Source organism: Nycticebus coucang, chromosome 1 (assembly GCF_027406575.1).
Source record: "Nycticebus coucang isolate mNycCou1 chromosome 1, mNycCou1.pri, whole genome shotgun sequence".
NCBI lineage: Eukaryota > Metazoa > Chordata > Mammalia > Primates > Lorisidae > Nycticebus > Nycticebus coucang.
Genome location: NC_069780.1, coordinates 7,203,707 through 7,215,759, shown reverse-complemented (window position 1 = coordinate 7,215,759; position 12,053 = coordinate 7,203,707). Strand labels below are relative to the sequence as shown.

At 44.1% G+C, this 12,053-nt stretch overlaps 1 protein-coding gene across 6 annotated transcripts in view; it reads right to left on the bottom strand.

Annotated features, from left to right (window-relative positions):
• SEPTIN11 (septin 11) overlaps positions 1-12,053 on the bottom strand; it is a 96,542-nt gene that overhangs the window by 28,847 nt on the left and 55,642 nt on the right. For all 6 annotated transcript variants that reach the window (XM_053589366.1, XM_053589442.1, XM_053589398.1 and 3 more), the window contains exons 3-5: positions 11,079-11,274; positions 3,696-3,882; positions 366-527 (exon numbers count right to left, since the gene is read on the bottom strand). In XM_053589366.1, coding sequence (XP_053445341.1) covers positions 366-527; positions 3,696-3,882; positions 11,079-11,274 — 545 coding nt within the window. The remainder of the gene's footprint in view (positions 1-365; positions 528-3,695; positions 3,883-11,078; positions 11,275-12,053) is intronic.

Genomic DNA, 12,053 nt, shown 5'->3' with positions numbered 1-12,053 from the left:
AGGGAAATAGGAGGGAAGAGCAGGAGCCAATCACCCAAGCAAAACTGAGAGAGGCAGACTATTTCTGGCAGAAACAAGCAGAGATCTATTCCCCTTGGGCTGCTTTGTATCGAACTGTGGGGGGCTGTTATTTCCTTCTCACAAGATTTGCCATAGAAGTCCCCACTGTTAGAGAGGGAAGGAAATCTGAGATGATCTTGTCTAATGCTCCCATTTAACAGATGGAGAAGCCGAGGGGCAGGCTGGTTTAAAGACCTGCAGTCTGGGCAGAGCGGGGTCCTGGCCAGCGTTCCAGCCATTCCTCAGTGCTGCCCCTAAGAAATGCTTTCAGGAAAGCCGCTAGTTCCCACTGCGTGAAGACTTACACTCATTGTTGCGTTAATCTCTGCCACGGTTTCTTCATCAGTGGGGAACTGATAGATCTGGACCCCGTTGCTGACCAGTTCACTCATGATCTTACTCTTAAATTTGTGCAGTTCATTCTTGGCAATGGTGTCCGCTTTTGCAATTATCGGAATGATGTTCACCTGCAAAACAGACATGTCCATGTTTACACAATTCCGACGCAAGAAAAAGTAATTACATAAGTAAATAAAACACAGCAAACCAATAAAAATTGGAAAACTTCACTGGAAGAAAACAGACATGACAGGGAAAAATCAGGCTTTCCACCTAGATGCAAAGTGAAGAAGACTGGAATAATCTTTTAGTTCCATCTTCAAACACTTTCACTCCCTCCCATCCTGTACTGAAAGCACACACACTTGGAATCTCCTCTCCTGTGCTACCTCGTTGTTTTTCACAGAGTAAAAGGAAGTGTTCTTATTCTATGACAAATAGTGACAACAAAGGACCCTCTTCTTCCAATAACCAACCATTCCTTTTAGGCCCTGGCCACCACTGTAGGCTCCTGATTCCTACACACCCTGGAAGGGCAATAGGGTGTTTTTATCAGTGACAGTGGCGGAATACGCAGCCCTACGCAGAGCAAGAGCCTTTCATTCTTCCAAGGACCTGAAAATTGTTGCGAGCCTCAGCATTAACCCAAACAAAAATGGGTTTACCTACTTTTAAATTTTTCAAAATCACACCAACTAATTGGTGTGAAAATTGGCTTCTTGATCAAATTACACCTTGGTGCCAGGATGAGGCTGAGCCCCAAAGGTCGGGCTCACTTTCAGAGCGTCAGTTACAAAGAACCAGGGAGGAGTCACGATTTGACATTAGCAGCAGAAAGTCCAGAAAGACAGGCAAGGAAGGGAAGCTCCAAACCCAGGGTGGAACATTCTTTTCTTGAATGTCCCCAGCCCTGTCCACAGGACACATTTTTAAATCCACATTTTAAGATAAACTTTCTTCCACTCCCTAGTAGGAACAGACGTTCCAATAAGACATTACTGATACTGATCCCTATGACTACGCTCGACCCCCAGCTCAGGGGAGGGAATGGACTCCCGGGACTCGGAGAGAAAGCCATTCTGCTCAGGGGACAGTCTTCGGGGAGGCTTTCTAGGTCACACCTGCATTCCTCTGTTTCTCCTTTTATTCAAAAGGCCAAGTCAGAAACCCCTGATAAACCGGAATGAGACGGCACACTGAAAGACAGACCTATTTTTCAACCTCTTCCTTACCCCACTCCCAAGCCCATCATGCCCGGGCTTCCTCCAGCGAACTGCAGACTAAGGAAAACCTCTTTGACGGTGGAGGAAATGCTTGGATCAGGGCCTGAGGAACAAGAAACTTCTTTCTTATTTCCCTCGCTATCTTTTATACATATTCAGTGGTCCATTAATGTCAACATACACAAAATGGTTGAGGTTCGTATTTTCTGGGTCAAATTGATTGGCGTAGATAGAGAAACCAAGCCATTTAGTTTTAAAATCTCCTTTTCTTCATTGGCAGGAGCTTAAAAGTCTCCTCTGAAATGATCATATATTTGCTTAACCCTTCTCTTTACTTGTACGAATAAAACTTTAACCACACCATCCATGTTCAGATGCTACCTAGCTCTGCAATTCTACAGCAGTGCCTGTTGTCTGAGAGTTTAGCCTGCCTTGTAGTTTGTGTATATTTTTGTTTGTTTATATTTATCCTGCCTGGGTCTGCATACTTGAGCCTTAGTTAGGGAGCCACTTCACTCATTTCCTTCGGAATGTGTGGAGAGCAGGGCACTCCTGAGAATGGGGGACCTGCCCCAGCTTTCAAGGATACCACAGCCCCAGGAGCTGCCCTCACTTCCCTCCACAGTCATAGCTCACCAGCCAGGTCCCAGGGGCTGGTGTGCTATGGAATTAAACAGGATGAAGAAGGGTGTCTATTCATTCTCCCAAGAGCACTACTGCTACAGTAATCCTTCCGGGCCATTAGGATATTTTTCTGTAAAGTGTGGGGTCTGTGCATGAGGCAGCGCAGGGAGCATGACCTGGCATCAGCCTCTCCAGCCCTTTGTGGGCCGGTTCAGACACAGGCCTTGGGGACAGACTGATCTCAGGAGCATTCTCTCACTATTTCGTTCCTCTGGGGAGAAAGCATTTTTTTAAATAATGTTTGGATTAAAAAAAAAAAAAAAAAAAGATACCCAACAAAGCACTCTAAAGGGCTTTATCATCTAAGAGAAAGTACGACCCGTGGCTCAGTTTTCTGATTGTTACTATCATTTACTCCGTCTCTATGTTAGAATGTATTGTCTTCTATTTATTTCAAAATGGGAAATCAAATTAATTGTAAAGTAAAACAAGCTTATCAAGCTTATCAGTCCCTTCCTTTATGTGTTGTGAAAAAGAAAAGATTATGAGGGCGGCGCCTGTGGCTCAAAGGGGTAAGGCGCCAGCCCCATATGCCAGAGGTGGCGGGTTCAAACCCAGCCCCGGCCAAAAAAAAAAAGAAAAAGCAGAAAAAGGATTGAATAAAGATAGAGATAACTAACATAAAAAAAAAAAAAGAAAGAAAGAAAAGATTATGAACACGGCGAGCTCAGAGATCAAACTGAAAACAGACTTCTGAACACACGTGTGCAGTCCGGTTATAAAATCTAAGAAACCGGACCCTCCTTACCACACAGACAAAATATTAAGACTTTTATTCCATTCTAAACTTTGAATTAAAGCCAAATGTTTAAAAACTTTTTAGAAAGGGGCAGTGCCTGTGGCTCAGTCGGTAAGGCGCCGGCCCCATATACTGAGGGTGGCAGGTTCAAATCCGGCCCCAGCTGAACTGCAACCAAAAAAATAGCCGGGCGTTGTGGCAGGTGCCTGTAGTCCCAGCTACTCGGGAGGCTAAGGCAGGAGAATTGCTTAAGCCCAGAAGTTGGAGATTGCTGTGAGCTGTGTGAGGCCATGGCACTCTACCGAGGGCCATAAAGTGAGACTCTGTCTCTACAAAAAAAAAAGAGTAAAAAAAACTTTTTAGAGAGATTTAGAGAAAGTTTTCTAAAAAAATTAATAAAACTTGAATTTGTGTTCCAAGCTCCTATTTGAGAACTAAGAATACTTTGTAGCAAGCTATGCTTCATTTATTTGCTAGTTTTGTTTTGACCTAACAGACAAAAAGTCTGAAGTTTTTTTTATCACACTGCCAAACCCCGTGGTTCTGTCATGTAGAAAAAAACAGTAACACTGAAAGTAGAGAAGAAATCGGGCCCTGGGGTGTAGGGGGGATCTGAAAGGAGGGTGAGGGGGCAGAGCAGCAGCGGGTACCTTACTGTCCAGCTTCTTCATGGTGACCAGGTCCAGGGACTTCAGGGAATGCCCAGTTGGGGCAATGAAATAGAGGCAGGCATGGACCCTCGTGTCATGGTAGTTGAAGAGAGAACGCTTAATCTTCAATTCCTCCTGCAGGTAAGCCTCAAATTGGGCATCGATGTATTCCACTATCGGCTTATAGCTAGAATGCAGGAACATATTTTCAAATCAGTGCGTTTCTAGTCTCAAACCTCTTTCAAGGTTCAGGGTAGACACTTCTCTACTAAATGTCATCAATAGTTCCCTCTTCCCCAAGAAGAGGGCTAAAGGGCTAAAGCCCACGATTCCTGGCGGTCTGGGGCCTTCCTTCGCCTGGCCCCTGAACAACTCTCAGGCCCCTCTCTCCCACTCCTCCCTGGCTCACCCTTCCTGTCTTGGCAGCGCACAACCATGTTTAGTGGCCCCTCAATGTGTCAACCCCTAGTTTGCCTCTGTGTCCTGGCTCCTGTTGGGACTGTCTACGGGGAGCTGTCTTCTCCCCACTGTTCTCCGGGCTAACGTTTATCCTATAGCCCGGGATATCCGGCTATCCTATAGCCCGTTTATCCTATAGCCCGGGAAGGGGCCCATGTTGGACCCAACATGGGCCCCTTCCCCAGGTACCCACGAGAGATGCTGCTCAGAGAATGCGGCATTCTTTCCTGCTAGGCCAAAACTTAGCTCCAAAATCCATCTCAATAAAAACATTGTGATAGCCTCTCCTAAGTGATTGGCATTGGTGCACAAAGTCAAACTTGGCTGTGGTTTCAGGATATGGCACCATTACTTATTAGGAGCTATGCCCTGGTCTTCTGTTGCGTCCTCCAGAGGGGATGTGCTACCATAAGCCCTGGGAACATCTCATAACTTCATCTAGAAACTAAGGTGCCTGGACTTTAAGATTTTCAACATTCCTTCTAATTTGAAAATTTTGTGGGATTCAAACGTAAACTTTGTAACCCTCTCATCTCCTCACCAAATCATTCAAATCTGTTTTGGAGAATTACGTGTGACTTTATTAACTACGCATAAACACAATCACCGATAACATATGGAGAATGCATAGCCTGTAAAACAAACCCGCGTTCTCCAGGGAATAAACCCAGTGTATCCTGGGTCACTGTGGGAAACCCATGACCTCTTTCTGATCCCCAAGGGGAGCACTCAGGAGAAGTTCATTTTAGCAACCAAGAGACTGGTCTATTTAGGAATATAACAAGTTAATTCTTTCCAAACTTACTATATTTCCGAGGAATGATTTAAGTTTTAAGAAGAAAAATGTTTCAACAACCCAAACCTCATACTCAGAAATTACACTGAAATCCTTGAAGGGAACCACAAATCTTTTATAATCTTCTATAAATCTTTATAATAAGGATGCTAGCAGACATCCTAACAGAAAAAACAAGCAAACAAAAAAATAAATTTATGACCAAAAATGAAAGCAGTTACAAAAAACTTTTTGATGATATTTTTCTTTGGTGATTTTATCACAATCCACTGGTTCAATTTGAGTGGACAAAACCTCGAAAGCTTTGAAATGAAAAGGCTGACTATACCCGAGCAATAAAAGTTCTAAATTATGACAGGCATGAGCAAGTAATCAGATTCTTCTGAACTTCCTAATTTTAAAATATAGGTATATGTTACATAAGAACAATAATTATTACTATTATGATGAGATAGTTGTAGAGGCCAGGGGTTAGATACCCAGATTTAAGCCTGACTGCCTCAGACTGCAGGTAACACAGCTGCACCGCTCAGGAGCTGCACGGCCTCCGGGAACTCACTAAAATCTCTCTGTGCCTCAGTTTCCTCATAAGTACAAAGAGCATCTCTACCAGAACTACTGCGACAAAAAAAATGAATAAATGAGCCAAAATATGTTTTCTGTGCCAAGAACTGGCACAGAAAAAATAAGATAAAACTATTTCATAATAATATAATTAAAAACAAATACTATAAGGAAAGCAGGCCTGACTGTTTAAGAATACAAAGGAGGGATAGAGGGGAAGAAGGGAGGGAGCTAGGGTGGGAAGGAAAGAAAAGAAGAAAGAGAGACGAATTTACATTCACCCAGTTCCCTGCTGGTAACTGTTGAGCTATTGAGCTCAGGCCCCTGCAGGCCTTCACCCTCCCAACACCAGGCGGGGGCCTAGGGATTAGGGTCCTTTCCCAGTACCCCCTTTGCTGCAAGGCAAAACTCCCCTACTTCCTCTCCAGTTGTGGATTTTTTTGTAGCTCTCGGTGCCCCCCCCCCCAATGGGAGTCCAAATACATTTCTGCTTTCTACTAATTCCCCTTCCGGCCTCTGGGTTTGACTCTGATGCTCCAGGGACCATAGAGCCCTAACACTGCTCCTTTGCAGGAAGGAGCTTTCCGTGCTGGACAAGATGTCCTCTGTTCTCTCGCCTCTCAGGCCTTCCTCCAGCCAATCATTCAGTCTCCCTTCTTTTCACTATGTGTGTATGGTCTCCTGGAAAAATCACAGTTATTCCTGTGTTCCCCTCACCATCTAACTGATGATGTCACAAACATCTACCTCCAGTCCAGATCTTGAGTTACAGACCCATCCACTCAACTGCTTATGAGATAGTTCAAATTGCTCTTCTAACTAAATACAGTAGAGCCTCTGTAAGCCGACCACACAAGGGACTTTAACAAACTGGTCAACATCTGGAGGTGGTCGCCATAAGGAACTAGGCCTACTGTCTGCATGTCTGCTATATGAAAATTAGGTCAATTTGGGGCGGCGCCTGTGGCTCAACGGAGTAGGGCACTGGCCCCATATGCCGGAGGTGGTGGGTTCAAACCCAGCCCCGGTCAAACACTGCAAAAAAAAAAAAAAAGAAAATTAGGTCAATTTAAGGAGGTGGTCAGTACAGGGAGCTGGTCAACTATGGAGGTTCTACTGTACGTCCAAAACTCTCATGCTGCTCCCAAACCACACCTCCCCGTATCCCTTGGTGAACAGCACCGTCACCCACACCACCAGCCAATTCAGAAACCTGGGATTCAACCTGGAGGCCCCGTCACCCTTACCTGGAGAATAATTTACCAAAACCACCACTTCCTATGTCAAAGATTCAATTATGCTGATGAAACCATTTCTTCTTAACAAGAACCAGGTTGGCCAAGTGGTCCTGTACACTCATCACAATCCTTTTAACAAATTCTCTGCCCCTTCCTCCAAACCAGGGGTCCTCAAACTACGGCCCGCGGGCCACATGCGGCGGAGTGATTATATTTGTTCCTGTTTTGTTTTTTTTACTTCAAAATAAGATACTATATGCAGTGTGCATAGGAATTTGTTCATAGTTTTTTGTTTTTTTTTTAAACCATAGTGTGGCCCTCCAACGGTCTGAGGGACAGTGTACTGGCCCCTTGTTTAAAAAGTTTGAGAACCCCTGCTCCAAACCCTTTCTACCTGATTATCTACATTTATAATCAGAAAGATAAGGAAACTTAACCCAACTTTGCCTTTTGCTAGCTTCCATTCCTACAGAAAGGACACCCATTTATCTTCTGTTTGGCCAATCCAAATTTCTCTGACTTGTGGCCATACAAAGCAGGGGAAAGAGGAGAGGGTACATCAAATCTCGTGCTTAGAACATGTTTCCACATAACTTCCTTTTAAGGCATGAGATACTCCTGGTTACATACTAGTGGTTTTTTTCATATACCTCTAGCCATTTAACAAAACACAACAAAATGACAGGTTGACGCTAAACCTGATGGAGAAAGGTATTTTATACAATATTTTCTTTCTGTCCAACTTGCTCCCTTACCATTCAGGGACTGACTCCATTTTATATGTAACCAAACTCTTTCCTTGCTGTTAGCCAAAGACAGTTTTCTTTATCCCTCAACTACCTCCCCTAGAAAGCGTATTAAAATTTAGAACTTAAAGGCCAAACAGCTCACTTCACTAGTAATTAGTAACTCTGATAAAGATTTGATAACTTGGAGAATTCTCTCGATGAATTTCAATGATCCATGTTTCTCGAGGTTGACTATCATTAGAGTTGTGATATGCCACATACAGTCCACCTCACATCTCCCATAGGTGGGGCAAATTAATTATTCTGTTTCTAACTGGACAGTAAAACCTGGTTTCCCTTTTTCTCCAGACCCCTTTTCTTCTTCACTGAAGAGTACAGACAGCCAAAACAAGGATGCTCTTCAACAACCAAGAGTTAAACGTGCTACTAAATGTGACAGGAAACCTTCCCAGATCTCTCTTCCTGCCCCCTCCCAGCTAGCCTGGCTGGAGGTTGATATTAATGCAAGAATGCTGACGCGTCCCAGGCCTACATAAACAAACTGGGACATTCTTGAAGTCTTGCATCTATGGCAGAAAAGCTTGCCTAATCCCCCAAAGTAAGTAAAAATAATCGTGGGTTTAGAGAAACAGCACATCCCTTCCCATATGGTTACATACTGGTGCAAAAACGCATACCCCCTTCCGGTTTTTCTGATGGAAGCAGAGCCTGTCCCAACAACTATTTTTAAACAACTCATTTGGCTTTACAGACAACAATGCCTCCCGGAGTAAGGCATGTAGAGTTTCAAATACCACTTAAAGAGGTTATGCAATAGCTGTCAAGAAATTTCAGAGGAAGAAAAATATTTGGTATCTAGGTTAGGTTAATATCACACTTCCTGTCTTCTAAATCTCCTTGGAAACTATTATTTGACCCAAATGAGTCAGATAATTTCTTAAAGAGGCTCCAGCCACAAATGCGAATATCCACATTGTTCTAGAACTTGCAGGCTCAGCACTGGTGAGTGCAAACCCCCAGCTGAGGGAAAGCCGTGGGTTAGGGCCCGTGGGTTAGGGCCCAGGCGATGCCTCTGAGTAGGAAAAGCACAGAGGAATCCCAGCAGCAGGGTGCAGATGCGTACACACTGTGGGAAGAGGCCAAGGGATGCAGGACACTGTATTCTGTGACCCCACAAGGACCAGAACCCCGGAGTCTCTACCCAGCCCCTACCAGGCGCCTGTACCCTTTCTCTTGTCCCCAGGGCTTTTTTTTTTTTTTTTTCATTTACTGTACTTGGTATCACAAACAGCCTCGGGCTATAACTGCTCTCATTCCTCCTCACCCAGGACATCCATGAACAGTTCAGCTCAGCTGCAAGGTCAGAGCTTAGCTTGTCCCCTGCCCTGACACAATACACAGACAACCCATTTTGACCAGAAGCAAATTAAAATCTTTCCCATTCTATAGGTTGCTCCTGTTATCACAGGACAGTGTCTATTAAAGAGCAATTAAAGTGCTCTGTTAGAGGAAATAAAGACCTCGGTGCTCAGGTAAAGAATGAATTACATACTTCTCGGTCATTACTATGGCACTCATATTTATAGCAGGAAGAGTTAAATATCTCTAGGCAATGCACATTTCCAAATAAAAACAGTCAAGTTCCTCTTTTAAAAATACATGTATACAATGTGTACAGTTTTGAGGAAAATGAAAACCCCAAAATCCTGGTATTAATGAAGTTTCTGAGCCCCAAGCAAACCTACTCTAACTTACTCATTTAGTATTTACATTTACACATTGGGGCTCAACACTTATGCCCCAAATGCTATAACTGCTCAAAAAAGGCCTCTGGAAGCCTTATTCTAGAATCATCTTTGGATCTGGGACACTTTGATTGATTGATTGAGGCTGGCGTATAAGGTTTGAACAAAGCTCATTGTAACCTAAAACTCCTGGGCTCAAGCAATCCTCCTGGCTCCTGAGTGGTGAGGACTATAGCCATGTGCCATGATGCCCAGCTCATTTTTTTATTCTTATAGAGCTGGGGTCTTGCTGTGCTGCCCAGGCTGGTTGCCAGTTCCTGATCTCCAGAGATCCTCCCTTCTCAGCCTCCCAATGTGCTGGGATTATAGATGAGCCACTGTACCCAGCCAGAAGAGTTTTATTTTAACTTTTTAAAATTTCTTTTGAGATTGAACATAATATTTAAGTATTTGAAATTGAGACTGATGACTAGGATAGCAGATCTTGAGAAGGAATGTGAACAAAATCTTGGGCCAGGAAGTTTTTAGGATTAAAAGCTTCCCTCAACTCAATTCAAACAGCAACTCACAATGAAGAATCAAACTTACTTGGCTTTGTAAATGAGGTCTGTATAATCAGGCACGGTTATTGGTGTTTTAGGAGCTAATAACACTTTTGCCAACAGCCATCAAAATTCAGGAAAACTCATTATTAATTACCATATCCCTCTTCCAGGCTGAACCTTTCACAGGATCCTTCCTTAGCCCTCCACAGGAGAGCAGGACTGGACTAAGGAGGGAATCACCCTTCCTTAGCCCTCCACAGGAGAGCAGGACTGGACTAAGGAGGAAATCACCCTTCCTTAGCCCTCCACAGGAGAGCAGGACTGGACGAAGGAGGGAATCACCTTTCCTTAGCCCTCCACAGGAGAGCAGGACTGCTTGGAGGGAATCACACTGGGGTCTCCTCCTGAGCAAACACCCAGTGTGATTCCCTCCAAGTTAAACATATTGCCAAGGCCCCACGGCTTGTCACTGGCAGAATCCAAACTGCAACATGGATCTGCTTCTTGTGCAAAATAACATGGACTCTTGGTTTTCATTCAAATCTGTGAGAATATGGGGATCAAGTAAAAAAAAAAAAATCCCAATCTGCCTTAGGGACTAGGAGAGTGCGGGAGATGCTTGTTCCAGACATTTGCTTTTCAATGCCTTCTTATTTTGCAATTAAAACAAACTGAAAGACACATCTCCCAGGCTCTCTTGCAGCTAGTATCTGGATGTGCTTTAGTTCCTGCCAAGCAGATGCAGCCACATGAGACCTGGAAGCAGGGAGGGAGCGGCATAGTCGGAAGCCACATTCAAGGACAAGGGCTCTTCAACAAGCAACAGTGATGGCAGAAGCCCCACTATGACCAGACGATTAGTTATCTGGGGCCAATCTGGTGGATGTTCTAGAGATCGCCCCCCAGCATCATAGATACCAAGCAGTAAAAGTCACTGATGGCAAGGGTCTCTGCTAAAACTCTTCTGTGGGGTGGCTGGGCCTTTCTCTAGCTTGCTCTTCCTGGTGGGAAAGCCTGGTTCCAGGACCTCACTGGGAAATGCCATACACGGCCCTGTTCCCTCTAACAAATCCCTTTTCTGCTCACACTAGCTGAGATCAATCTTGTTGTCTTGATTGTGACCTCAAGGAAAATTTCTCAGAGGACAAGAACATCGTATCTTTTAGGAGATAGAAGATCAAATTCCACAAATAGAGAACTTCAAAAATATTTAGTCTTTGAATTTACCTGGGATGGATCCTGCTATTTCCTCATCCATTTATACCCCCACAAAACCCCAAGATGTACCTGTCATCTTTATTTATCTGGTCTCCAAACCCCACGGTGTCAACGATGGTTAACTTCAGCCGGACGTTGCTTTCCTGAAGCTCATAACTTCTGGCTTTTAACCGGACACCTGGTTCATTGTGAGTAGCTGGGTCACTTTCAAATTTGGTGTTGAACAAAGTATCCATTAACGTAGATTTGCCGATGCCTGTCTCACCTACATAACCACAAAGGAAAAACCAGAGAATGTGTCAATCTCTCAGACAGCAGTTCAATTCATCCGTCATTTTTTTATTAACCATGTCTGTAAAGTTAAAATAAAAAATATCACCAGAAATCCCACCGTGAAGAGGTAATTAGTTCTTTCTACGCATGATCCACGGACTAACCAGCTAGACATGCCTCCATGAATGCCAGAAACTATTTAGCAGAATAGATCTTGAATTTACGATTCAGATGTCCTTCTTTACTTCTGGTTAGAAAAATAGTATCTGTAAGTTTGCGGTCAGTTTGCATATTACGACGACACAGACAGAATCTCTTTCTGTTGTAAATGTAAAACAGAAAGAATGTATTACTTGGGCAAGGGAACTACTGGGCGGTGCCTGTGGCTCAGTGAGTAGGGCACCGTCCCCATATGCCAAGGGTGGCGGATTCAAACCCAGCCACAGCCAAACTGCAACAAAAAGGTGGCTGGGCGTTGTGGCAGGTGCCTGTAGTCCCAGCTGCTTGGGAGGCTGAGGCAAGAGAATCGCCTAAGCCCAAGAGTTAGAGGTTGCTGTGAGCCATGTGAGGTCATGGCACTCTACCTGAGGGCCGTACAGTGAGACTCTGTCTCTACAAAAAAAATAAATAAATAAATAAAAAGAATGTATTTTACTGGAGGGAAGAAAGACTGATCCCATTTTTGTTACTGTGTTGTCCAAAGAATTACATCGTTCCCATGGGCGCTCCTGATGACAACACTGCCTTACAGAGTGCTTCCTGCATGTCAGG